General features: G+C 54.2%; 1 protein-coding gene across 14 annotated transcripts in view; it reads right to left on the reverse strand.

The window, feature by feature from the left end:
• NCOR2 (nuclear receptor corepressor 2) overlaps positions 1-26696 on the reverse strand; it is a 240771-nt gene that overhangs the window by 13337 nt on the left and 200738 nt on the right. For all 14 annotated transcript variants that reach the window (XM_064675181.1, XM_064675179.1, XM_064675178.1 and 11 more), the window contains 18 exons: positions 23491-23611; positions 22317-22545; positions 17513-17668; positions 16907-17046; positions 16723-16828; positions 15924-16028; positions 15261-15364; positions 12725-12875; positions 9038-9190; positions 8567-8653; positions 7839-8116; positions 6279-6642; positions 4507-4734; positions 4147-4392; positions 3855-4004; positions 3282-3422; positions 3010-3172; positions 2052-2485 (listed from right to left, as the gene is read on the reverse strand). In XM_064675181.1, the coding sequence (XP_064531251.1) occupies positions 2052-2485; positions 3010-3172; positions 3282-3422; positions 3855-4004; positions 4147-4392; positions 4507-4734; positions 6279-6642; positions 7839-8116; positions 8567-8653; positions 9038-9190; positions 12725-12875; positions 15261-15364; positions 15924-16028; positions 16723-16828; positions 16907-17046; positions 17513-17668; positions 22317-22545; positions 23491-23611 (3356 nt within the window). The remainder of the gene's footprint in view (positions 1-2051; positions 2486-3009; positions 3173-3281; positions 3423-3854; positions 4005-4146; positions 4393-4506; positions 4735-6278; positions 6643-7838; positions 8117-8566; positions 8654-9037; positions 9191-12724; positions 12876-15260; positions 15365-15923; positions 16029-16722; positions 16829-16906; positions 17047-17512; positions 17669-22316; positions 22546-23490; positions 23612-26696) is intronic.

Below are 26696 nucleotides of genomic sequence, written 5' to 3' on the forward strand. Positions count from 1 at the left end.
CCAGAGGGACTGAGATGCTCAGCAGGAATGGAGGTGGCCGCACAAGAGGTCTCCAAGTGCTTTACAAAGAAAAGCCCCAAGCCCAGCATGGCCAAGACCAGGGACTTGAAAACTGGATGTGAGGCCCTGGAAACTCAAGTTCTTGCTCCAGAGACAGTGGATGCACACACTTCAGGGGCAATATTTGACCATTCTCTGCCTTTTAAGGCCTTTCATAGACTCATAGAATCATTTATGAAGGTTGGAAAGGACCTCTAAGCTCATTGAGTCCAACCATTACCCTAACACTGACAAGTCTACCAAGTCCACCTCTGCAGAGACTCAAGCTGCATTAAAACAGGCAGAGCTGGAATGAGGAACCACCATCACCTTTCAACAGGGAGTGGAAACTGAGGCACAGTGGGTTATGCTTCTGCAGAGCAGGGGTGGAGGGTGGAGGGGCCCTGGAGGAGGCAAATGCTGCCTCTCACCAGCCAAGCACGTTTGTTAACACAACTTCTGCCTCTGCAGACCTTTACCCTCCTAATGCTCCATTCCTTGAGACTGCCCACAGCAGGCACATCTGGCAGAGGATCCACAGCACTGCTGGAGGGTCCCTGGTGCCCAGGCACAGACACACTGACTCTGCCCCTACCTGAGGCACGGGGAGGGAGAGGAGTCCATGGAGAACCTCCCTGCACCAGGAACAGAGATGCAGCATCCCCCATCACCCCATATGTGCCAGCACCCACATGACCACACTTTGGATCCACCCAAGATGGAGTATCCTGCTCTAGAAAGATCCCTAGCCAACAGTTAGGTCCTGAGGAATGCCAGCTCCTTTCTGTAAGGTCATGGCCATAGAAGAGATGTCCTCTCCACAGCACAACATGCAACTGGAGGAAACACTGGTGCCAGGGAAGAAGGTGGAGGAGAGCTCAGCCAGAGCCACGTCCTTGGTCCTAGAATGTACTGCTAGAAGAGGCAGGGACCAGATGTGACCAAGCAGTGGGCTGGGTGGGTCAGGATGTGCCAGTGAGAGCAGCTCTTCTGCCTGGCTACAGTACAGTGTCCACTCCACCCTTGGGTTACAGGAAGGGGAGTGGGGCAGCAACTCCCAGTGCTGATGGTCAAAGCAGATGCTGCAACTTGAAGACAAGGTCCCACCAAATCCCCACAGGCTGTCTGTTGCTTTTTCATGCTGATGGGAGCCTGGATGCATGCTCTGGGTGAAGGCTGGTCCCATCAAGAATGACCCGGACCTTAAATCCAGCCCCCTTCCTGCACTTTCTTTTGGAATAACTAAACCCAGCGCTTTTGTGTCCTACACAAGATTTCTATTAAGTGGTTCTTGTGGTCTGCTCTGGAAACGGCTGCTGAGCACGGGTGGGCTGAATGATCCCAGGACAGCCACGTCCATGGCGCCCACACTGGGCAGCATCCAGCACCAGGACCCTTAGTGAGGTCACCCCAAGCAAAGGGACCCCATCCACACTGAGACCCACAAAGCCCTCTGAGATCCTGCAGCTCATGAGCAGTAAGATGTGTGTCTGAGGGCCAGCAGCCCTGTCACACTCACAGTCCCAGTTCTCCGCTTTGCTCGTTTGATTTATTACCCACAACTGTCCCTTACAGACTGCCTGGGAATTTCTAAGGATGGGGAAATCAAAATTAGCAAATGGCTATTGTCTGTAAAAAGCAATACCAGGAACTGCACGATGTTTGCAAAACAGGACTTGGCAATGGGAAAAACTAAAAGATGGTGGGAGAAGGAAGATCCTTAAAACACACAAAAATAAAAAAGTCTGGAATAACACAACAACTGGGAAGCAGAGGGACAAGCACACTCGGGGAGCTGATGAAGCCAGTAGCCAAAATGTGCAACTAAAAATAAGAAATAATGAAACATAATGGGTGTCAGGCCACAGCTCTCTCACCTCTCCCCTCCAACTTCTTACCATCGCTAGTGCGGTCGTTACTCAGCGAGCCTCTTTCTCGCTGCCCCGTATCGCAAGACATTTGGCGCACGACAATCACACCTATGAAGTTGGCTGCTGTCGTGGTGGTCTTACCGAGTGCTCGGAGCTCCTGCTCCTGCATGGAAAAGCGTTTACTTTGACTCTTTTCTCTACTGTGCTGCTCGGAGCCTGAGGCTGCGTGCTGCTGGTCCAGAGGGTGATGGTGCTGCTGGCTTTTCCCCTGTCCTCTGCCATAGTGATGAGAAGAACCAGGTCCAGAGGCAGGCAAAGGTCTTGACTCCATGGCTTTAATGGGCGAAGGCGACTGTTCGAGGTTGGCCCCACTGGGCAGCTTTGAGGTGTAGATGTTGTTGTCAGTCTGGGTTCGTTCTGTCTTGGCTTCCCGCACCCTCGAGGCCTCTTTCTGCAGGATGGCCGGGTCCAGCGGGGCTGCGTAGCCGTCGGCCGCGCTGAGGGAGGAGCGCAGGGTAGAGGCTGAGGGGAAGGCGGTGGAGCGGATCGGTGATGTGGTAGTGGTGGAGGAGGTTCTGGAGGGAAAACGGAGACAAGGCCAAGATGAGAGAAGCACATGAGAAAAGGAATGCTGTTACCAGAGCCTCAGTGTCCAGCCTTGCTTGGCCAAGCTTTTTCCAGGGCTCCCAAGTATAGGGTTGGCCTGTGCTGAGGCCAGTGAGGAGGGCTTGGATGGAGCCTCCACCATAGTAACTGGCCACAGGGTTATTGGGCCTGGATGACTGGAGAGCATAAAATCCATGGACAGGTCCCAGAGACCTTCATAACTCCACCAGCAGGCAACCTTCAGCAAGAGGAGCAATACCTGTATTTGGGCACAGGCACGCTCCTGGTTTCTTTCCTGGCAGCAGGAAAAGTCACTAAAGAAAGCAAAGGAATTGGGCACCAAAACCTGCCTCTCCCCATCACAACTTCCCTGGAAGCCCCACTCCTGTTCCCATTGAGACTGAAGGCCAAAACAGCCCTCTCTCCATCCCCATGGCTCTATAATTAACTGCCACAGCGGCACAGTGACAGGAGCCGTGGCAGGGGGACGTACCGCAGGACGGAAGGGGTGGGGGTCTCCGAGGAGATGATCTTCATGCTCGTGTTGTGGAGCACACTGGGGCGCTGCTGGATGGTCTCGTGGGTGCGGGGTGAGACGGGAGACTGCTGGTGGCTGTGAGAGTGGGAGGATGAACGGCTGCTGGACTGCTCCGTACCTGGGGGACAACACAAGGAATGGCTTCTTTAGCCCTTCATCCTATAGCCCCACCTACCTCCACCCAGCACGGGCCCCAAGGTGTGGTGCTGGACTCTTGCCTGGCCTACCTGGTCTCCAGATGGGCGCATGCTCCACCGTGGTGGATGCTAGGATGGATTTTTCACGCTCCCTCTCCCGCTCCCGTTCCCGCTCCCGTTCCCGTTCGGACACCGACGATCCTGACTGTTTGGTCATGTGCGTGGGGCCTCCTGAAACACAACCGAAAGGCAGTGAGATGGCTGCAGACACAGCAATTCCCCCGGGAACGCTGCCTGCTCTTCACATCGCTGTGTCTGCAGAGCAGATAAGGAACAGCTCCATCCAAGGTCACCTGGAGCAGGACAGATGAGGGCAACCAGCGTGACAAAGCCCAGACAAATCATGGAATAGCTGTCCTGGCGCCACCTCTGGAGTATGACCTTCCACAGAGCTGTTTGCCACCTGCCACTCTGGGGAAGAAGGGGGAAAAGCAGGGAAGCCCCCAACAAGCAGGGAGGGAGGGAGTCAGTGGACTGGTCACTGAGTGAGAATTAATTTGGGGTCTCCCCATCTGCCCTGGCACGCTGAGCCCGTGGCCCTGGATTGATTAAGAGTGTCCTGCTCAACCATTTTCCCCTGGGAAAAGCAACCTGCAGTGTTACCTGGGGAGAGTGGGGAGCTGCTGTGCCGACTGCCAAAGGTCTGGGGGGGCCCAGGGATGTAGGTGATGCGGTCCATGGTCGGGGCAGAGGTGCCAGGGGTAGGGGGCACGAGGACAGGCAGGTGTGGCACTTGGGACAGGTCGATGATGCCTGGAAAGAGAAGTGAGAGGACCGTCAGGACAATGCCGAGCTGCGGCAGCTTGGCCATGCTGGAGCTGCCAGTGCCGGCCTGACCGAGCCTCCTCCTCCCAAACTTCCCCCAAGCCCCTGGACAGTGCCGTGCCAGGAGCACCTGCTGCATAGTTGAGGGCGAGGGAGGGCTCCCGGGGCGACAGGCCGCGCAGCATGTCCGCCCGCTGCGCCATGGCCGTGGCCGCGGCGTTGTGGTGCATCTGCTGGGACGTGATGTAGTCGTTGATGATGGTCTGTCGGTTCTCCATGGCCGCCGTGTCCGGGTAGCCCCGGATGAGGTACGGGGGGTACAGGTGGGGGTACGTGGGGCTCGGAGCCAGATGCCTCGGCAAGTAGTAAGCAGCAGCTGGGAGAGAAAAGGATGCAGATGTGATGTGGCTTTCCCCAGAGACCTCTGGCTTTCAGAGCATAGCAAGGAAAAAAAACAATCCCAGACAGACTGTGCCCACAACAAAGGTACCTGCTTCCAGTTGGATTCCCCTGGGGATGGCGGCGGGGTCGAAAGGCAGCGGGATGTGTCCTCGGTACAGGTCGACCCCGCTCACACCGCGGAGCAGGTGCTCGTACGGGGAAATGGGGTGGTGGTGGTCAGGCACAGGGGCGTGCGGAGACTTGGAGTTGGTGAGCTCTCTCGATGTGGGGGTGATCTTTCTGTCCTGGGACACCGGCTTCCCAGCAGTGATGCTCCCTGCAGTAAGCAGAAGGAAGTGAGTCAGAGACTGAGTGCCGTGGCCAAGTCATGTCCCCGAGGGATGCATGCGGCCAAGCGTGTCCTCCAGGGACACTCGTAGCTACCCTGAACTCAAGGGAACTTTCCCCTCCCTGCTCCCTGCACTGCCATGCCCTGTTACACCACCAAGATCAAGGCAGGCCAAGTCCCAGTTGCCCTTGAGAGAGAGGCCTTTCCCAAACCATCCCTCTACCCCAGCACATCCATGCTGGGCGGTCTGTGCATTCATCCTGGCCCGCACAAGCAGCCGGTGCTGGAGCCCTCCTTGCGCTCCTCGGACAGAGGTCACAGCTGCTGGGCAGAGATGGGGACCCTGAAACCCCTGGCAAGGGTGACGAAATATAGTTCAGTGTGTTTTGAGTACTTGTCATTCCCTGGAGCCAAAAACTCTTTCCCAGCACACAGAGGGGAGGTTGGATCATGTTAGGGACTTCTCCCGGCTCTCCCAACCTGAGCTGGGCACTGGGGGCACTTCTCATCCAAGCTGAGACAAGTGTCACCAGCTCCTGTGTCCAAGCCCGCAGGATGGGGACAGTGGCTGGCACAGTCACCCCAAGCAGTGTGACCAACCCCCTTGCACCAGACTGAACACCAAATGCTGCCTGGGTATTCCTGCTGGCTGGGGAGGCACATCCCAGACTCAGTTTTTGGCAGATTGTGATGTCTTGTGTTGCACACTCCCACATCAAAAGGCTCTTGGATTAGGACATGGATTTGCGGGTGGGAGATGCAAAAGGCTCTGAAGCAGTTACCCATAGCCAGCAGGCTTGTTTGGGCAAGGTGTATTAGGGACTGGCTTCTGCACTGATCCTGCCCACAAATGTGCCATGAAGTAAGAGAGTTGGTTGTGCTCTGGATCTGAATGTGTCTTACCAGACCACTGAGCCCAGCCCAGACATGTGCCTGCTCCTGGGGAGCCCAGGTCTGACTCTGGGAGCAGGAGATGATCGATGCCAGGGCGCACAGATGGGCAGGGGAGATGTCAGAGCATAAAGACCATCCCACTGCCTGGACCCACTGACTCAGAAGGGATTAGTTGTTCCTGGAGGTGAGGCACTCAGGTGCCCAAGAGATGGATGAGATGGGCAAACACATATCAGGCTGGTGAGAAGTGTGAAGATCCCCCACGCAGTACCCCAAGCACTGCTTTCCTGCCCACCTGTGGAAAACAGAGTGCCGTGGGCCAACGCTGGGACAGGGAAGACGCTTTTGAAATACCAAAGGCTTCACCAGCCACAGCTCAAGTCTCCCTTTGGTTACCCTGGTGCAGGTGAGGTGCCCTCACTTCAACCATGTGAGCACCTCCAGGAAGGGTGCTGAGCCCCAGCTGTGCCTGGCAGCCACCTCAGTGCTGTGAGTCAGTTGTAGGTGCTGGGAAGAACGGGTTCAACAGGGACCTGCTGGGAACAGCTCGGGCAGGTGGGGTCAGCAGCCGCCTCCTGCACACCTCCCCTGCTCGGCTGCTACGAACTGGAGCATCAAATAAAAGGTTTGCCAAGTACCTTCGTGCTGCCGTGGCGTGGACTCCCGTGTGGAGACCGGAGACCCTCTGTGCAAGTGGCTGCTGAAGGCGGTGCTGTGCCCTGCCTGGTGGTCCTCATAGCCGAGGGCACTTTGGTGGGCCTTGCTCGGCTCCGGTACAATCACAGGAGCCCCTCTGGCAATGGAGCCACCCGAGTTTGTCACTGGGCTTGGCCTGTTTTTCAGGCTCTCTTCATAAGCTCTCTCCAGATTCCTCGGGTCTTGGATGACGTCCAGTGAGTGCACAGAGTGAAAAGTCCTGCCGGGACTGCCGATGATGGACCGCACGTCATGCTTTTTGGTACTTGAGGAAGAAGAGCTGCTGTCATACTTCAGTGGGGTACCCTGGAGACAGGAGGCAGAGGAGACATCAAAGAGGCATAGAGCAGAAGGGGATGCAGCGATCGCATCCCACCGAGTTTCAAGGAGACTCCTGAGTCCTCATTCAGTGGGTCAATACATCAATAAAGCTTCCTTGGGCAAACAGCAACAGCCATCAGAAGAGCACAGAACCACTCGGCACAGCACGGGGCAGGGTGGAGTGCCCATCTTGCATGTCTTGTTGTGCTCCAACAAGATGATGATGAGTCACTGCTGAAGGCTGGCTGTGCCTATCACGCCTCTCTCCTACACACACAGTGAAATGGGGTAGGACTACAAGGTGCCATGGGAACCCTGCAAATATTTGGAGCCCAACAGGAGATAGTTTCATCCTAACTACTGGCCCTGCCGGGTTGCCACTTGCCCATAAAGGGAGGATACCAAGTTTATTTGCACCCTGAGTTACAACTGCCAAGGGCACGGAACAGTTGACTTTGGCCTTGAAAAGGGAGGTAAATGTGTCCCTTTCCATTTACACGTGTAGATGGAGCATTGTTTTCTTAATGTGCAAGGGGGTTCCCTGGGTTTTGTGTTTATCCACTAGGAAGGATCATAAGATGGCTTGGATTGGAAAGTGCAGTGGGTTTCTGTGGCTGGGTTTTTGGTAGTGAGGGGGGGCTACAGGAGTGGCTTCCCCTGTTCTGTGGAGCCAATGCCAGCTGGCTCCAGGAGGGACTTCCTGCCACTGGCCAAGGCTGAGCCAACTAGAAGTAATAGTAATGCCTCTGTGATAACATATTTAAGAACAAAAGATTGTTTTGCAGAAGAATTCCAGCCAGGGAAGAGCCGAGTGAGAACATGGGAGCTTTGAGCCTTGTTTTGCCCGTGAAGGTAATCAGTCACTGACCTCTCCCAGCTCTTATCTCTACTCATGAATTCTTAGCTGTTTTTTTTCTCTCTCCTCTGTTCAGTTGCAGAGGGAGGGTGAGAGAGCAGCTTTAGTGGGTACCTGGTATCTGGCCAGGGTCAACCCACTACAAAAGGATCCTGTCAAAGATGGGGCAGGACAACCTGTATTCAAGCAGAGCCTTGAGTCTGACCAGCGATGCACCCCCAAGCTGTCTCTGCTCTCCTTTTACCTTGGGAATAGTCCTCAGGATCTGTGCAAAGACAGCAGCCTGAGTAGGGCTGATCACATCTGCTGTTCATCCCACACTCACCTGCGTGATGGAACCTTCCTTCAGAGGTCTTGTCAGAGAGATGTCCGGTGTCCGCCTCAGCTCCTCACGGGGAATCTCATGGATTGATCTTCCTGCTTCTTTCACCGTGGCTACCAAGTCTTCATGGGCTGATTTCATTTTCAGAGGAGTAAGGCCCTCGTGAGATCTGACCTTGTAGGCATCAGATAAGTCCCTCGGTGGAGTGTTTTCCCTCTTGAGCTGTTTGGCTTCTCTTCTGAGGTAGTCCTCATGGGCCTCCACATAGGACCGAGGTATTCCTGCAACCCCCAAGCACATGATGGATGCAGAGGGAGATTCCCCAGCCAGACACTGGACTCCCACTCCCCATGCAGATGCTCACTTCAAGGGGGTCTCTAGTTAACACATGTAACTCAGGGACTAGTACCCAACTAAGCACACAGAGCAGCTGGACCACCTCAACATCTCCCACCACTTTCTGGACCCATTTCACACTGATTTCAATCTGTTCCATGTGAATCACTGACAATTTTGTCCCTGACTTGGGCAGAGTTTAGGTTGGTGGAAACTGAGCAAGACTAAAAATCTCTCTGAGCACATGGCAGGGGGCTGCAAAAATTTGCAGCTGGACCTTGATGTGTCCATCCTTGTTTCCTCCTGTCCTACCCTGACAAAAAGAACAAGGGGCCATCCATGGAGATGCTTCCCCATGTTACCTCTGTCTGTGCCCTTCTGCTTGCAGGTTTTACCTTGTGTAATCGAGCCCCTCATGTGATGCTGCTCCTTCAGGTTATGGGGACTGTGTCGGTCTGGAGGGATTGCTCGACCCATGAGACCTAGAACAGATCCAAGAGGGAAAGTTGGGTTGTGACACAGGAGTTAATTTACAATGAATACACGACAGTGTTACCAGGGATTCCCGGGACAAGAAAAAACATAATTTCTAAATTAATTATTTCTCTTTTTTTTTTTTTTTAAATGTGCTTATTTTTAACCTATTCCTGAAACTGGTGTGCCAGGACAGAAACCAAAGGGAAATGGGTCAGTCTGTGCCCCTTGTCTTCCCATGCTGGTCAGATACTGTTGGGATGTGCTGCAGGATACCAGCTAACCACTGCCAAAACACCGGCACAAGAAGGTGCATCATGTAGACAAGAGACAAGATGGGGTTTCCACGGGTCACTAACAAAACACAAGTGAAAGGTTTCACCCAGACCCACCTTCAATGCTGGCAGATAAGGTATCACGGGCTGATAAGCCCCGGCTGATCCTCCCCTCCATCATATCATAGGTCCGCTTAGTTCCTGTGGTCTCATGGGAAGCTCCCGAGCTCCTGCTGTCTTCTTTGGGACACTGAGAAGCAGCAACTCCACCTGGTGAAGGGAACATCAAGAGGCACCATCATGAGCATGGAAAGTCAGCATGGGCCAAGGGAGGGTGTTTACTGCTGTTTGTGTGCGTTGCTGAGAGGTCAGATCCCACCCCAGCATCAGCCACCACTCCACAGTGCCAGAAATATTGCATGGGGTTGGCTTCCAGGAAATTCAGTTGGTGTTTTCTCCCCTCCCTGCCTGCCTCAGACTCCAGATCTGTGCCTCCAGCTTGGGTAGGAGCATCTACCCTGACATGTCCCACTCCCTCCTTCCCTTTCCAGTGGGGCCATCACGTAGGCAGTGGGACAGCCTGGAGCCAGTGTGGCATAGGCGGGACCAGCTGCAGTTCCCCTGAACTTGGCCCTCTGGGTCTGGGGAGTTTTGGTTTTTTTCCCCTGTTTGTTTTGATTTTTGCTAGACACCTACTGTTTGGGATCTTGGCCAGCCTTAACATTTGCCGAGACACTCCCTGGGTGAGAAAATCAGGGAAAATGGCAGAGACGCAAAGCTGAGAATGATTACTTTGACACAGTGGTGAGCACACATAAGAACTGGGAGAGATGGTGTAAAGTCCCATGCGGGACTGATGGAGCAAGTGCTACTGTGAGGAGAGACCACTTACTACCCCCTCATCTGAACCTGGAGCAGGTTCCCTGCAAACGAACAGTGGACATCTGTCCTGAACTACAGCCCCATCACAAGCACAGTCCTGCCCGTGCCAGGCAGCATCCCACCCACCCCAGGCAATGGGCACCCATCATGTGTGGTGAGCTGTGAATTCAGCAGCTTCTGATCCAGCTGAATGCCTCGTGTTTATGTAACGAGCTCCGAATGGGATGTCAGCTTGGAGAGACAAATGCCTCTGCCCATTGTCCCTGGCCAGGCCACCCCTGCCAATGATCTCCACTGCCCTGACCCTTCTCTTTGTAGGCAGAGAAGGTGGTTGTACAATTAGAGAAAATGGAGAAGTTAAAAACATTCATTCCATTGTGGACAATCAGGAACAAAACTCCTCCTCAGCAAAACCAGTAATTAATAAAATGGGATTATTACAACTTCACACCCACTGTTGGTTTCCGCAATCAGCACCCACTCAATCCACGAAGTGTTTGGGGCTGTGTGTGGGGAAACAAGGGGGTCCGTGCCTGAGCCTTCGCTTCAGCTCCATTTGACAGGAGAAATCCGGGGGTGACATTCAGAATCAGCCAAGCACCGTGTGGCAGACGCGGGCGATGTGCCCGCACCCTGTCATCAAGGCACATCTGTTGCCACCAGCCCTTCTGCAGGAGGGGACGTGCTCCCAGGCACCCTTTGTACCACCGGGAAGCAGGGGGAGGGCGTGAGAGAGAAGAGAGACTAAACAGAAAGAAAACCACTCCAAACCCACGTCCCTCGCCTTCAGCAGCCATCAGCAATCATATGCAGGATGAGAATAACCAATCTAGCACAATTCAGCTCACACATGCTACAGGATCTCGTCTCATTACAGCTCTTTTATTTTAAGCACCCTCATGACACTAAAGAATTTGCAATTTTTTTCCTGCTTGCCAAAATTCATAATCACGAACAGTTTCAGTTTTCTTATTTAATTTTTTTTTAACTCTTCTGCTCCTGGCTGCACAGCCTTGCCAGGCTGTACGGGGGGGGAAGGAGAGAGGCAGGGTTGGCAAGGCTGCAGCAGCACACGGGATCACTTGGGATGTGATAAACGCTATCAAGCATGTAAAAGGCTGCTGGGGAAAGGAAGGAATTAATTCCTCATCTGTGTCCATGGGGGGTAGGATGAGAGGTGACAGGCACAGGCTGCAGCCAAGGAGACTTGGGCTGACATGAACAGCAGGAAAGAGTTTGGTCTGCAGCTCTCCTTCACTGCCTGGAGCAGGATCCCAGATTTGGGCATGGGCAGCCCTCCCTGCCAGGAGCCCTCCCCATCTCTTCCTGATGGCACCATTTCTGAGATCAGCCTCATTCGACCCCCAGCCTGGGCAGAGGAGATTAAAATAGCTTCTTGCACAAACAAGTCCTGAAACGCTTCCTGCGTCCTCCCCAGTCCAAGCCCTGCCAACTGTCCCAAAGGGCACCCAGTGCTCCACAGTGACACATCTTATCTGGGCTAGAGTTGACAGTGGATATGGGGAGGCATGGGATGAGCCAGTTTCCACGTGGCAGGCGAGAGGCATGGCACAAAGCCCTGTCCTGAAAGGTCCTGTGGTCCCAGGGAATGCACAGAGGTAACATCAGCTGGAGCTTGTGAGTTGTCCCCCATGGCCTGACCTGAACCCTCTGCCTCTGGCCCTGGATGAAACAACCAACCGTGATGAAACCAGCTGCTGGCACTTGTGGGCAAGAGGAAAGGGACTTCTTCAGGACACACTCTGCCTGCAGGACTGACTGCAGTGCCCCAGGGAGGGGTGCTCTGCCCCAGGGAGGCAGGGGGTTCAGGCAGCACAGCAGCTGGCCAGAGACACCTGCTGAGGTGGCTGATGTTGGAATCTGCTTCTTAGCCATCTCCCAAACTCAACTGAGAAGTGACACATGAGGATGGCTGTCCCCATGCACACCAGAGCACATGCCAGTATTTTACCCCAGGAGGATGCGGGGCTGCAGAGTCTAACTCAGCTCTTCCTGAGCCCAGCTGTGGGGTAGGAGGAGCCTGGCTCCACAACAAGAGATGCCTGACCCAGCACACAGGGAAAGGTGAGAACTAAGGCGTTGCTTCCAGCCTCACTGCAGAGGAACATCTGCCTATCTCCAACGGGAGGCACCAGGATGCAGAGAGCAGCTCTGATGGCCAGTGATGCACTGGGCTGAGCAGGCGCAGAGGAGGCAGGAGCAGCTGGTGACCACCTGCTGGTACCACTAACACAGCGAGGCACCGCTGGCATTTACTGAGGAAGCGCCTTACTGTGCCAGGGGGTGAGGCAAAGGGCCAACACATCCCCAGACAGACTCCTTGTGGGATGCAGGAATGGCTTCACGCCCCTCAACAGCTCTAGCAAAACTCACTAGATACTGAGGCACAGTGCTGCTGGACCCAGGAGGATTCCTTGCAAGGCAGCCCCATGCTGGAAAAGCTACACAGCACTCAAGACACTGCAGGTGAGAATCTGATGTCCAAATAAACCTTTATACCAAACTACTTGATTTGCCTCCACCTTGCAGGTTCTTGAGTCTGCCTTGGCCCAAGAGTTTGGGATGCTCTTGTGACGCTTTTGATCATTCCCCCTCCTGCACAGGGTGCTTGGGATGAAGGCAATACCTCCCCATCTGGTTCTCTCCTCTCCCCTGCTTCCAAAACCAACCAAAACCATTGCAATCCTGCCTGCCAGCAAGCTGTCTCTAAGGCAAGATAATCATACAGGAGAGAGGCATAGAGAGCAGCAGGGTGGGAAGGGAGAGAATTGACGCTGGAAGCAAGACACGAGGCTTGCCCATTGCACTTTGTCAGCCTTTCCTCAAATGGCTCCTAACTCCCAGCCAGGGTGGCACAAACCCCCGGCACCTGCCCTAAAAAGGCAGAGAGTTAGGACTTACCCTCGTAGGACAGCACGTGGCCTTTCTTCCCTTCGTAGATGACATGTCCTTTGGGCACGGCATCCTCCCTTGCCTTCTCTGCTCTGCTGGGGCTGTCTTCTCCGATTATCCTGGTAATGGTTCCTTTGTACAGCACTTCTGCCGGGGTGCCCTTGGAAAGCCACCAAGATCCATATTTAACAGTGTCACAAGCAATTAAGCAAGCGCGCGCGCAGGGACAGGCTGTTCCCCACGGGAGGCTGAGCGGAGGGAGCGCACCCGGCCTCTGCTTCCTGGCGCAGCCAACAGCGAGGGACTCGCAGCTTAATTATTGATGAGGATGATAACGAGGAGCGGTAAAAAGGTACGTGATCTGTGCGAGGCTGCTGGGAAGAGGCGGGGGATAAGGACAAGCACAGACCTCCAGAACAGCAACTCTCTCACCCTGCGTGTTTCAGAGTAAGCTACCTGGCTTGCTTCTCCTCCCAAGGTTTGGTTGCCCTCCTGGTGACACCATGGTGACAGCAGGGACTACTCGAGTGTTAGCTTTTCCCCTTCAGCCTATTTCCCCAGCCTGGCACAGGAGCCACGGAGAAGTCCTGCCCACCCAGGCAGATCTGCTGGCAGCAGCGTGACCTTCAGCGAGCTGCCTGTGTGCGGGAGCTGGCGGCTGGCAGCGCGCCCGGGAGAGATGGCAGCAACGAAATCGGTCCCGGAGCAGGTCGGGGAGCGAAGGCTGCCTTAGCTCTCCAACAGGAATAGCATTGGGCTTCTCACACAAACTGGTGTGAAAAAAACCTCTCCTTCCCCCAGGCACACACAGACATAGCTCACAGCCACCTGCCCCCGGAATCCCCTTCAAAACACAGAGAACTGGATGTCCTCGAAGAGTCGCTGGTGATTAACACCCCTCTGCCATTGTAACCTGTCAGTGCCAACTGGGAACAGCCACCATGGGCTGATGGTTCCCCTCCCCCTCTCTGGAAAGGCACAGAAATGCTGTCAGAGTGAAGCTCTTGACTGACACCTGCCTACTTTGATCATTTAACCCCTGCAACCCCCAGGACTGATGCATGCCTCAGGGGATATGATGCCGCAGGCAGCTTTGCTGGTGCTTGCAGGTTGTGCCATGTAGGCTATTTCCCTACCCCTGCTTGGGGATGCCCCTGCTCTGTGCCAAACCCTCAGAGTCCCCAAAACCCTGCTGCAGTTGCTGGGATGTGGCAGCATGTGGGTTCAGTGCTCTGGTCATTCACCCTCGCGGTGCACCCAGGAATGGCCCTCCCAGCCCCAGGTAAGTCACCTCCCTCCCGCGGATGCTCCGAGGGGATGTGAAAGCAAGTGATGACAGATGGCTTCAGAGCAGAGAGCATATATGCAAGATCTGCCTCCTGTGAACCGGATGACTAATCTGAGATCAAATATCAGCTCTGGTACTGGGAGCTGCTGCTGGAACAGGGGTCTCCTTCTCCCCATAACAGGAGCAGAGGGATGCAGGCTGCTGAGCCAGCAGGAGAGGCAGGTAATGCCCTGGGTACCTTAATCCCAAGCCAAACAAAGGAATCTATTAGCTGGACTCATTAGCTTAATGCAAAACAGTGTCTTAACAAACTCTGCCGATTTCCTGAATTGGCATGTGGTGCTCAAGGCCCTTGACACCCACCCGTTGCTGCCCATAGCTGCTGCAGGAGCATCTGAGAGGATGGAGCAAGTGTTTGCTCTGGTGGGTTATTTACAGCCCCCAAGCACCCGCTCCTGGCACCTGTTGGACATAGGGCACCAGTCAAGCTAAGCCTTTGCTCTGGGCCAGGATTCAGGATCAGGTCCCCAGGGCCAAAGAGAACATGGTCGCTTCCCTTGAAGGAGGCAGGCAAAAATCTAAGCCTGAGTGGCTTTAAATATCTGAATGATGGCCAGATAAAATCCCCATGGGAAGCAGATTTTTTTTTTTTTAATGCTCTCCGCTCTGTTACCAGATGAGCAATAACTCACACTGCAAGGAACTATCGCCCGCTTGCCAGCTGCTCTTCTGAAGATGGATGGTGGAGATTAAGGCCAAAGTATCTTCCTGCTGAAGAGCCTTTGGGCAGGACCCCCAGTGCAGCATGCTCAGTGCTGGCAGGAGTCCTCGCTACCTTATGTGCCCCTCACAGCCTCCTCCACCGGGCCTGGGCCCTCCACCCATCTCCTCCTTTGCTCTGCTCCACTTTCTTGCCCTGGCAAGATGATTTTCCCAGATCCACTTAAAGCTGCCTTTGCCTCTGTTCTTGACAGCTATGTAAACCAAAGTAGGATTTAAACGTGCTGTAAGGCTGCATTGCTGCTTGTCAGGCTCTGCTCTTCTGCAGTCTCAGCTCACGGGACATGGCTCATGCCATCCCAAGCAGAGGCTGCTTCCAGACCTCTCTGAGGGGCTCAATGGGGTGGAGCATCACAGACCTGCTGCACAGCCCTGTGCCCCACACTCAATGCACCCTGCAAACCCGTGGTCCCCTCGTCCACAAGCTGCAGCCACCAACACCCAGGAAGCAAAACCTACTGGAAATAAGGAACCTACGTGTGTGATGGACCCTCGGTAGGTGATGGGCGACTCCGGAGGGGGTCTGGATGTGGGTGTTCCCTTGGTGATGCTCCCTCCAGAGGCAGAGCTGAGGGAAGCACCTGTAGGACACAAAGCCAGTGAGCTTGGGGCTGCATTTGCTGTTCATCACAAAACCCATGGGGCTGAGACTACTAAGTGCAGGATTTGAACCCACCACACTCAGGCTCCTGACTGCCTTACTGGGGGTGCTTCACAAACCAGAATTTGCACCAAAAAGCAACACCTTGGCATTTATTTTTTTTACCTGGCTAATGGGGAAAGAAACCCAAGAGAGAGTTGTATTTAAAGAAAATGTGGTCCCTGCCCAGCTGCAGCAGCAACAGTAAAGAGCATGAAAACACCAATTAATGGAATTTAAACAGGTCTTGCTTTGTCTTATGTAACAGATTTTCAGGTGGCCCTTGAACACAAAATCTTCACCAGAATCAAGACCTGAGGCCCTGATTTGGGGATACAGAGAAAAGGGGCGAAGAGACCCCTTGGGCTGGGCTCATTCCAAGGAATCAAACCCAAGATAACCAGGCAGCTGCAGCCAGCGTAGCATTCACCAGGCTTGGCACTGCCAGCATCCCTCCCCTTCCACAGCTGGGACACACGCCTCCCACTCTGGGTCCTCACCCCGCAGGATGGAGCCCTCCTGGGACGGCTGTAGAACCAGACTTTCTGGCTGGCTGGCCTGGCTTCTAGGAGAAAGTTGTTCCTGCTTTACTCCAGGAAAAGGCACTGGAAAACATAAACCACATATCAGCACAGCCGCAGAACAAGGGGCTGCAGCCCTTGGCTGGTCGAGGCTTTTATTCCTATCCACCCCAAGTTAGCACCTTCTCAGCACCTTTGCTATCCCCAGCTCTTTGGGATGGACTTCCCAGGGTGGTGAACACACAACTGGCAGCAAGCAAAGCCAGATCTTTTGCACTGGCAAAGGCACTGCCCACACTGGGACTGGAGCTGACATTGAAAACCTTCTGCTGGCTTATAACAGGACTTACACACAGTAGGAAACGGAGCCCATATCCCTACTCCCCAGGCTTCATCCCTCACCCATCCCCTCCTGCTGTTAAGAAAAGCTTCCAAATCTGCAGACTAAACACTTCCTTTGTTCACTTCAGGCCATTTACTCTTTATCCTACCAGCCTGGGGAGCAACAATATATTTCCTTCCTTCGATCACAGTATTAGCTGGAGGGTATTTATAGGCTGGGATGCATCCCTGACCGAGTTGCTGCTTTCCTATACTGCACAAATTTAGCTCCCTGTGTCTCTGCTCTCCTGACGGACTAATCCTTTCATCCTCTTAGCAGTCCTCTCTGTGCTCCCTTGCTATGTCCTGTGCTCCTCCCTTCTCCTATGCTGCCAGCAAGCTCACTCTCTGCTGCTCTCAGGGCACGTGAGAAACAACTCGCTTCCCAGTTCCTTACCCAGTTTCTTGGGATCCATGGTCAGTGGCAGGCCCATGGTGATGGAGCCGACAGGGACCTTGGCATGCTCGGAGCTGTAGGGTGTGTGGAGCTGGATGGGCATTCCCTGTGGGGCAAGAGGAGAGGTCAGGAGCAACTGCTGGTCCTTGCGAGGTGTCTCCACTGCTCACACCCAATACCCTACCTGGGAAATGGATCCAACAGGTCTCTCCAGCACAGAGGGGTGCTTGGTGGAGGAGATGAGGGGGGGAGGGTTGGAGATGCTGGCCAGTCTCTGCAGCCCCGAGCGAGAGCTCTCATGCAGGTTTAGTGGGATGGGGTGTCCTGTGAGGAAAACACAAATGTTAGCGGGACTGAGGGCAGGCAGAGTGGCTGCAGCTATCAGAGAGGAAAGGGGCACGGGAGAGAGCAGGGGCTGGATGCAGTGAACTGGCCAGCTATGAGCCTGCACAAGGCTCCAAGTCACATGATCATTTTGGAAAGGACTGGAATAGTTTAAATTACTGCCTTGTCCCCTCTGCAGCCAGAGGATGTGCTGTGCCCGACTTGTCTGCCCTCCAGTTGGAGAGGGACAGTGCAGCAAAGGATAAAATCTGCCTGACTTTGCACCCACACTGCTCTGTGACAAACTACATCCCTAAACCTGCCCCAGCCAGAGCTGGGAGACCCATGTGATCACCCATGAACCTTCAAGAACCTGACCTGTGGTACTAGCTGCAATCACAGTCTGTGCTCAGCCTCAGGTCAGCAGAGGAGGACACATACCACACAGCCAGTGGGTTCTACTTGCCTGGTGGGTTGTACTGGAACAAGTGGGGCTCTGCCTGGGGAGAGGTTTTGATCACATCCCGGGGGTAGGACAGGACAGGGGGCCAGCACGAGGCAGCCATCGACTCTGCACTCAGCTTCTGAGCCTCTGCGATGGAGGAGAAATGCATGGACTTTTCTGCAAGGGAAACAGAAAGAAACCAGCTTGGTCAGCAGCCCCCATGGGTGAGTGGTCTCTGGGAGCATGGAAGGGAAGCCAGAGCCAGCTCCAAGCACAGGAAGTAGCTTCAGTTCTGTCCGACCTGGCCATGAGGTGAGGGCTGAATTCCCCAACCAAGCTAAAAGGAAAAAGCTCAGTATTACCACCTGGATTTGACAGCATTTATTTTACTCAGATGTTTAAAGTGCAGCTGTGAGGATGGACATCTGTGCTGGTGACTCTGCTGGTGCTCACTGCCAGCAGGGACCTCCATTGACCTGGTGCCATCCCACCTCACCAAGGAGAGATGGCATTTGCAGCCAGTTGCAGGGTCCAGCTCCTTGTCAAGGCTTGGCCATCCATGAATTGCTCCTGGGCAGCTCCTGCCTGTGCCCACAGCTCCACAGTGGCCACCATGACATGGTGGGGAGATTAATGATGATCCTGCCAAATCCTCCTCTGAGTTTAATGCCAAGAGGCATCAATGTCAGCGTCTCTTTGGTGCACGGGGGACACCCAGAGGGCACCAGCTCTCTGGTGACAACACGGTCTGTGGTGTGCAGTGGAGCACAGGATGCCTGCAGAGCTCCAGGCCACTGCCAGGGACCACTGCATACCAGCACACCGGGAACAAGCTCATCCCCACATCACACCTCGATGTGAAAGCTCAGCTGCTCCTAAAGGATGGCTGCTGGCTACAAATCATTTGCAAGCTGTGGGAAGTGTCCAGAAATAGTGGCATCAGCTTCTTGGACAGGAAGGGGATAACATGCTGATGTTCTCTGAACACTTGGGACAACCACACTGCCTGAGACTGTCAAAGGCAAACGAAGATGAAGATGGACTCTGTGGGACAACCAAATGAGGGTGGCCTGCTGTGAGGCACAGGGGCTGGGGGCAGGAAAGCTTCCTGAAATCACCTGGCTCAGGGTATCCTGGATGCCGTTCTGGGTTCATCCTGGCTACAAAAAGGCTGATTGGAGGCCAAGAAGAGCTTAATGATGGAGAAACTGTGCTGGGGATGCCCAAACCCTGCTGTGTGCTGAAGGATGGCAGGGAAAAGAGAGGCTTCATCTGCACCAGCTCAATGCCAAGTGTATCCTCACGCTTTGCTAAGCAGACAGATGAGACAGCCTTTTCTGGATGGATTAGAGGCAGGTTTGGTAGGATTTGCTTGTAATCAATAAACACTTAATTTTGCACTGCCCTTCTTCTCCAGATCCACCTGTGTAACGTCCACATTGACCAGAAATTAGAAACTGTGCAGTAAACAATAGCAATCACAAATGAACCCAGCCTTTAACCATCAATTTTTGATAAAAATAGATGCCTGAATCCTGCTAAGCCTAATAATAGGGCAAGTAGATTATCAGAGGCCCAATTTAATGAAGCTTTACTGCATTATCATTATTAATGCTCAGTGTACTCAGAAGCTGGGAGATTATTCTTGCCCCCTTCGGTGAGAGAAGAAATCCATTCTGGGCACACAGAGATGTGCAGGCGCTCACACCTCCGCAGCCTGCTGGGGCCAGACCTTGGCTGAGGCCTCTTCTCTACCCATGCTGGATCCCAGAGAGGATTCCTTCATCCTGCCAGTATAGGGGAATCCAGACACGTCCTCCACTCTGATTGAGAGTCCCTGGCACGTCCATGCTCTCTGATCTTCCCCCCCTTAGCTCAGCCCCGCTCAGCTCTGCTCATGCGGGGGTGAACAGCGCTGGGATGTCCCAGCTGAAGATGCTCCCTGACGCCAAGGCACTGTCAGCCAAGGCTACATGCACCCTGGATGGCTCTTGGAGAGCCTCATCCTCCTCCCCTCCCCGCGGGAGCCGTCCCCTCCCCTGCATGCCTCTCCAGACTGTGAAATGTGGCCAGTTCCTAATTGCCCCCACATTAGAGGGTGGCTATAACTCAGCCAGCTTTTGATAAAATAGCACTTACGCAGGGAAGAGAGAGTTCCTATTACCGTTTATCAAGTCCCTGGAATGGGAGTGAAGGAGTCAGGGTTTATATGATCTGTCATCCAAATTAATGCTCTTGGCTCCCCATCGCCTACAAAGGCCAAATGAAACACAACTAAATCAACACAAAACATACTGCTGGAGTTCAAACCGCCGAGTGATAACCGAAGATATGCCTGACGGCAACTCGGCAATGGCAAAAGGGATCCGTCTGCCTGTCGGTGAGATCCAGGCAGGGCTGCCTGCCTCTGCCCAGCCCTGTGATTAGCAGCTCCTCTTGGAAGGCAGGGAAGGGAGGGCAGTGCTCAGGAAGGTACGGCTGGCTGGCTGCCCTCCAAGCCGATATGGCCCCAGCCAGCGGCTGCGAGGCAGCCAACGCCTCAGCCAGGATGTGTGCAAGACTTGGCTTTGAAGCGAATCCAGAGCGGTGTGAAGGATGTCGATCTCTGGAGCAGTTGCAGGAGTTCAAGCTCTCTTATAGAGCAGGGGAGGAATGGGAGTACCTGCTCTGGTGGAGCCGGCCCCTTGCTGGGAGGTGGCACAGGGCTGCTCTCCCGAAGGCTCTGCAGGCTGTACGGGACTCTCCCCTTTAACTCAAGGCCCAAGTGGCAGCACGATGTCTGCAGTCTGGATGCTTGCCACTTCACTGGGATGCCTTGGAGAACAGGGGAGGGAAGGGATGTACAGAGATTTGCCAGGACTATCTGGCTATCTCCCTTCTAACCCCTGACCCACAGCTGGGATGTGTTCCAAGGGGCAGAGACAGCACTGAGTCCATACTCACACTGAAATCAGGGCTTTGGGGGAGTTGATTTCTCTCTGAGGTGACTCATCACAAACCTTCTGGTTTTCAAAGGGGAGGTGCATTCCCATCACAAACAGAGAAGACCAGCCTATGACTCCCTGGGGTCCACGTGCATCGCACACCCACTGTGGCACCCAGCACACATGCACAGCCATGCAAGGGCTTGGAGAGCACACAGCTGGAGCCCAAGTCCTGCTGAGATGTTTGCAGGGTACAGGGAGGTGTAATTAATTTCATTAACATGGAAGATTCAGAGCACTACAGAGGAGAGAATAAAGTGCCTCATATCATTAGTGCTTTGCAGAGAACAAAGCTACAAAAGATCCACTGGGATAACAGATCCTTGTATTTAATAATGGTGCCAGCAGGTCACAGAATGGCATGATTGACTCCAACACCTAACCCCTGCCTTGTACCTCACACACACAAGTCTGCCTCATCTCCTCATCCTCCTGTGGCCAGGAGAAAGCTGGAGCTGCAGCACTGAGACATGAGCAATGCAGAGCTCTGGGCTGGAGTGCTGGCCGTGGCACCCAGTGCACCAGGAAGCTGAGCAGTGCAGCATCAGGTCCACACAGGATTAGGGCACAGGAGGTGCCTGCTACTGAGGGGGAAGAGCTAGAGAGGAACTGTTCTGCCTGGGCAACAAACAGGAACACAGCAGGATCAGATCAACTGGAAATGGAACTTCATGGGTGGCAACACCACGGCTTCAGGGAAACTCCCTTTCTTTCAAGGTGAGCAGTCACCTTCCTTACTTATATGCAAAACATTCTGAAGATGTGATGCACACATGGTGCTATTTATTATTTGAAAAAAATGTGGACAAGTGGCAGCAACCAACTGTCTCTGCAAGCACACCCTTCTGTCCAGAGGGACATGACAGCTTGAGGAACAACTACCTGGTCCAGGACACATAGAGCAGGCTGCTACGATCCTGGCTGCCAGAGGGTGAACTAGTGCAGTGATTTTCCAGTGAAGATCACCACCCAAGTCCAGTGCAGATCTGCCTCCCCAGTACAGTCTCATCCACCTTCCTCTTCCATGCACAAGCAGGTAATTTTTGCAGCTGCACCCACCCCTGTGCAGGATCCAGCACTGGGGGACAATGCACCCACCCAGCCCGACTTCCCTGCTCCTGACTGTGACACTGGTGACAGCATCTCATCTGCCCACACAACTGAGCCACAGGCTGCCTACGAGGGGCAGGGACGCAGACGCTGAACTGGAACAGACTCTGACACTCAGATTAAAAACACATTTAGAGGATGGTCTCATCAGGACTTCCCGTCTCTTCTTAACCTTGATCCCCAGGTGCTCAAGCTAATAATGCTTCAGATGCTCTACGGTGGGAAACTCTGAATTGCTCATTAAGCAGCCAAACCACATCAGAGCTATTCCGGGGAGAAAGCACTGGGAATCTTTACAGGAACCTTTGGACTCCGAGTCACAGTATTAGCATTGATTTTAAATGAAATAATGGTCCCTGCTGTGCATTAAAAGCATTCTTTATAGAAAGCCAGCAAGGTAGAAAAGAGCCATTGTACCCAGAGCCTTGGCATGCCTCCAGGCCCCTCTGCTCTCCAGTGAATGGCAGAGACGCTAATAAAGGCAATCTTCACCTCCTCGGCGCTCCACACTGCCCGGTGTTTGCTGTAGGCTCAATGAGACATGATGTACTGTCTAATGAACACGGGAAATTAGCCATGCCTCTCTCGTCCTGCCTCAAGATGCTATTAAAGAGCTTTCAAGGGTCGACGAAAGCTTTCACCTAAGAGGAGGAAAGCTGCCGGCTGCTACAGCTGCACACACTGGGCATTTCCGTGCGGATACACACGCACTGACACACACACAGCCCTACCTTCCTTGTCACCAACAGCGGGGCTCCGGCTCTTTCCCCTGGGACTGCTGCTGGGCTGCTGCTGCTCCTTCTCAGGCTGCTGCTGCTGGGGCTTGCTCGAGGGCATGTCCTCACGGGCAGACTCGTGGGCTTTTGTGATCTGCTGCTGGTAGAGAGCCAAGGCGTGGGGAGGTACCTGAGGCTTCACGCTTCCACTCTGCAATATCCCCTCTGAGAAACCTTCGGAAATCTGCAAAGCAGTAAGAATTGGTGACACTTGTCATGTATTGTTGACATCTGTAACAGTCTTGGAGACATCAAGATGTTATGAGAAGCCCCTGTCCCATCCTGGCAAGTCTTGCAGGGCAACAGGGCTTCAAAGCTCACCAGCCACAGCAGATTAAAAAAGCCCATGACAAAGCATGTCAGCCCTGTGCTCGTGATGACACAGGAGAGACTCAGATTTGTTTAAACCTCTAATCTATAGTTACATGCTCATAGCTTTTCTCAGAAGTTACATTACAGCAGCCACATCTTCAGCTGTAACATGGGAAACTGGAAGAGCACCAGAAATGGGTCCTCTCTGAGCACCCAAACACCAAGGCAGGGATTTCCTCCCTGCTCATGCTGTGCTGCTGCTCCTCTGGTGCTGACCCAGGATGTGTTTTGTCACAGCCCAAGCCACTGCACCAGGAGGAACCCTCAGCCTTGAAGAGTACACGTTCTTTCAATTCGCAACTACTGGGTAGCCAAAAAGAGACCAAGCAAAGCTTCTGGGTGAGGAAGAGCATAAGTACTTCTTAGGTGGTATCCCTCAAGCACATGAGATGAAATGCAGGGCTGGGAAGGTGCACTCTTGCTTTTTAAAGCAATGGGAGGCAGCAGTCATGTGGCAATGAGAAGCTTTTTCTGTCCAGACCTCCCACGACTTTCTGATAAAAGAGCTCAAGAGACATCCAAACGCTGCTGGCAGAGCTGCTCCAGCAGCTGGGAACATGCTCTGCACAGGGAGCACCTTGCCTGCCCGGGGGCTTGCACCACCCAGGCACAGCTCTCCATGGACCAGAGGCCATCCCCAGGGACGAGCACATCCTTGCAACCCTAACGCACACCACAGAGCCCAAAGGAAGAGCACGCACGAGGCACAGGCAGTCACTGTGCTCGCAGTCCTGGCCCTCCCTGGTGGGGTACTCACGATGGGAGGGATGGCAGCAGCTCGCTGCTTCAGCTGCTTCAGGTCCAGCGGCTTCTGCGGCGAGGAGTTGAGCCTGGTGTCGCTGGTGGTGTTGAGCAGGCTGGGCCGGGGGGACAGCAACCTGGAACCAGCAGACGCACGTCAGCAGGGCAATGCCACGGGCACATTCCACGTCCCAGCCCACACCCTGCACCCCTGTTTTATGCTGCTGAGCCTAGAGAACATCCTCTGCATGAAAGATGAGTGTGCTGGACCACTGCTTGCTGCTGGGAATCTGAGCTCAAAGTCCCAGAGGACTTCATGCTCAAATGAGACCCTTACATCTGGCTCAGCAGGCTCTCAACCCCTTTCCCTCATCCCCACGCTATTCCTAGCAGATATGCTGTTGTCCGGAATAAACCTGAGGGAGAACCGGAGCCTGGAGCTGGGCATTACAGAGCAGGGTGACCAATAGGAAGTTCATATGGGCATCATGCTACCCTCTGGAGTTCGCATGTGGTGCTCACCCAGAGCTGGGGATTGGCCCATGCTCCTCTTCAAGGACTGTCTTTTATCAAGGTGCTAAAGCCGGGACAAGCCACCACGTGCAGGCAGTTGGGGCGCTCAGGTCACTTGAAAGATGAGAGGCTGGATTTGGATGGGATTTGGTGCTCAGCAGCCCAGCAGCTGTGCAGCCCTGCACTCTCACCACTTGCTCTTCCCCTTGGCTGTTTGAGCTCCCTGGTAGACGCTCAGCCAGCTGTGCAGAGTCCCTGTGTAAACACAGTGGGGATCCCCATGGTGCCACCAAAACGGGGTGGGATGGAGGTGCGCAAAGCCTATGGGTCAAACCATCTGTGTGTCCAGCTCCCAAGCTCATGCTGAGACCCTGGGGACCACATCTCTCCAGGCCATCTCTGCTTTCTCTCTCTCCTGACTTCAATTTGTTGAAGCTAGTTCATACTTTTCAAGCTTTACAGCTTGATTTGTTTATTTTAGCTGTTATTTCAGTGTTCTCTTCAGCCTATAAATTTCAAGGTCATTCCATGCTCACCCTTGGATGAATAAACAAGCGTGGCGGGGCCATGTGTGGGGAATAAACTAATCATGGTGCTGAGACTGCCCCAGCCCTTGCTCTGTGCAGCCTGGCACCAGAGAGGAAGGGGACCAACCTCCACACCGGGCCCAGGGTGCTCTGGTTAGGCACCCAGGGGAGACTAGGCAAGGGCCAGCAAATCTCAGCTTCTCTCTAAATAATCCCAGTGATGTCTGCCTGTGAAGCCACATGGATGTTATAAAGCCATGCTGTGGGGAACACAAGGCTCCTTGAAGGGTGCAATGCCCCAAAGTCTGCTGAAACACATGGCTGGGGACAAGAGCACCCAGCACTTGTCCCTGAGACCTTCACGCCATGCTGAGCTGTGGCACAGCCGCTGCCGCAGCTGCTTTGTGCGCTCGTTGGTGCTTGCAGAGATGCGTTTAAGCACTCTTAAAAGTCCCTTAAGCACCCTCAAGATCCTCAGGTTTCCTGAATCCCTCCAGGATCCTGATGCTTAGGAAGCCAAAGGCAGTATTAAATTCATCAATATGCAAATTGCCTAATTTATTACATCCCTCCCAGTAGATTTTGTGCCGGACAATGGTATGTCTGTTGGATGCTTTGCTCTGGAAGTCACTGTATGAACAACTCTCAGCATCTTGTATCTACTTGCTGCCAACCCGCAGCCTCCCAAACCCAAGCACGAATGTCTAAAGATGGGTGATGGCATTGGGAAGGATGGGAAAGGGGTTTGAGCGGGAAGGGGTCAGGACACCCATGGCTGAGCTTCGGTGGTATAGAAATGCCCCTTCCCAGGCATGAAGCTTTGGGGATGACTAGGACACCGCGTTCCCCAGCATCTGCCACGGAGATGGGGACTAATTTAATTTCCAGATGAGCCAACACACTGACACATGACCCAGCCAAACACAGCTCCATGCACAGCCAGTGGTTGTGCAAAGGCAGTGGCTACCAGATCTCTCCAATGGGCTCCCCCAAGCCAGGGCCACGGCACCAACACGGCGCTGGCCCAGCCGAGTCCCCGCACCTATGGCTGAGCCAGCAATGGGATGTGCAGCCCAGGGGTGGCTCAGTACAGCGTTTACAGGCAGGTGTCTCCTTTCTGCACTGCAGGTCTGCAGTGGTGGCTGTGCATGGCCTCCCTCATGCGTCCCCATCCGGCGTGACCCCTCGCTGAACCACATCCTGGCCGTGCTCGCAGCAGCCCTCCTGCAGCACTCGCTGCGTGGAACCACAGACAACCAGCTGCCTTCTTCAGCTTGGATGAGTTAAGGCTGCGCCTCCTCAATCCTGGCCGTGTCTTTGCTAGTGTGAACTGCAGGAGGACCCAAAAAAAGGCTGCCCCTACCCTGCACCCTTTCCCTCTCACCGCAGGGACACCCCAACCACCCTCTGTCCCCTTCTAGGAGATGCCAGGGACAGCTTGATGCTTTCACAAGCGCAGGGAAGAGCACCCACGCCCCGCCGGCGCTGGGTGGGCGGGCGAGCATCGGGTGATGCAGTGACGGGGCGGCTCACGCGGCATCGCGGCAGCCTGGCCCTGCTCAGCGCGAGTCACGCTGCGGCAGCGGGGCTGCGGGAACCGCCCGCGGGCCACTAGCCCTTGGCCCATGGGAAAGGCAAGGGGGCAATGATAGAGCAGTGAAGGGCATAGGGGTGCCAAAAACTCTGAGCCAGCTGTGCATCAACCCTGTGGGTGCTTCTGGGTTGGGAAGTGCCTGGTGCCAGCGTCAGCTGTAGCATTCCCATGCCGGCAGGCTCTGCTATCGCCTACATCTCATTGCCACACCAGATTAGAGGAGCGGCCCGGGAGCTGCGGGACGCCTGTTTAATGTTTAATATTCCTGGAAGCTGGTAACCGTTTGACAAGTGAGATAGGCGCTGACTCAGCGAGGATGAAAAAGTTGAGATGGAAAAGTCGTTCCCAAGACGACTTGCTCCTCTGCTGCTGGGAAGTTGGTACAATCCGCTGCTGTCCTGCTTTCGGTTGGGTTAATGTTAAACTGCAGGAGAACAGCCCCACTGGCCTCACTCTCCCTTGCTAGGAGGTTTTCTCCTGTCTGGGAAGGAGGAGAGGGTGGGGAGGGGTGGTGCTGGACTCTGGCCACTGCTGGAAAGGAGCTCTGCAGCCAAGAGGCCTCAGCCCTGCCATGGGGCCAGGGCCAGG

This window comes from Pseudopipra pipra, chromosome 18 (assembly GCF_036250125.1).
Source record: "Pseudopipra pipra isolate bDixPip1 chromosome 18, bDixPip1.hap1, whole genome shotgun sequence".
Taxonomy (NCBI): domain Eukaryota; kingdom Metazoa; phylum Chordata; class Aves; order Passeriformes; family Pipridae; genus Pseudopipra; species Pseudopipra pipra.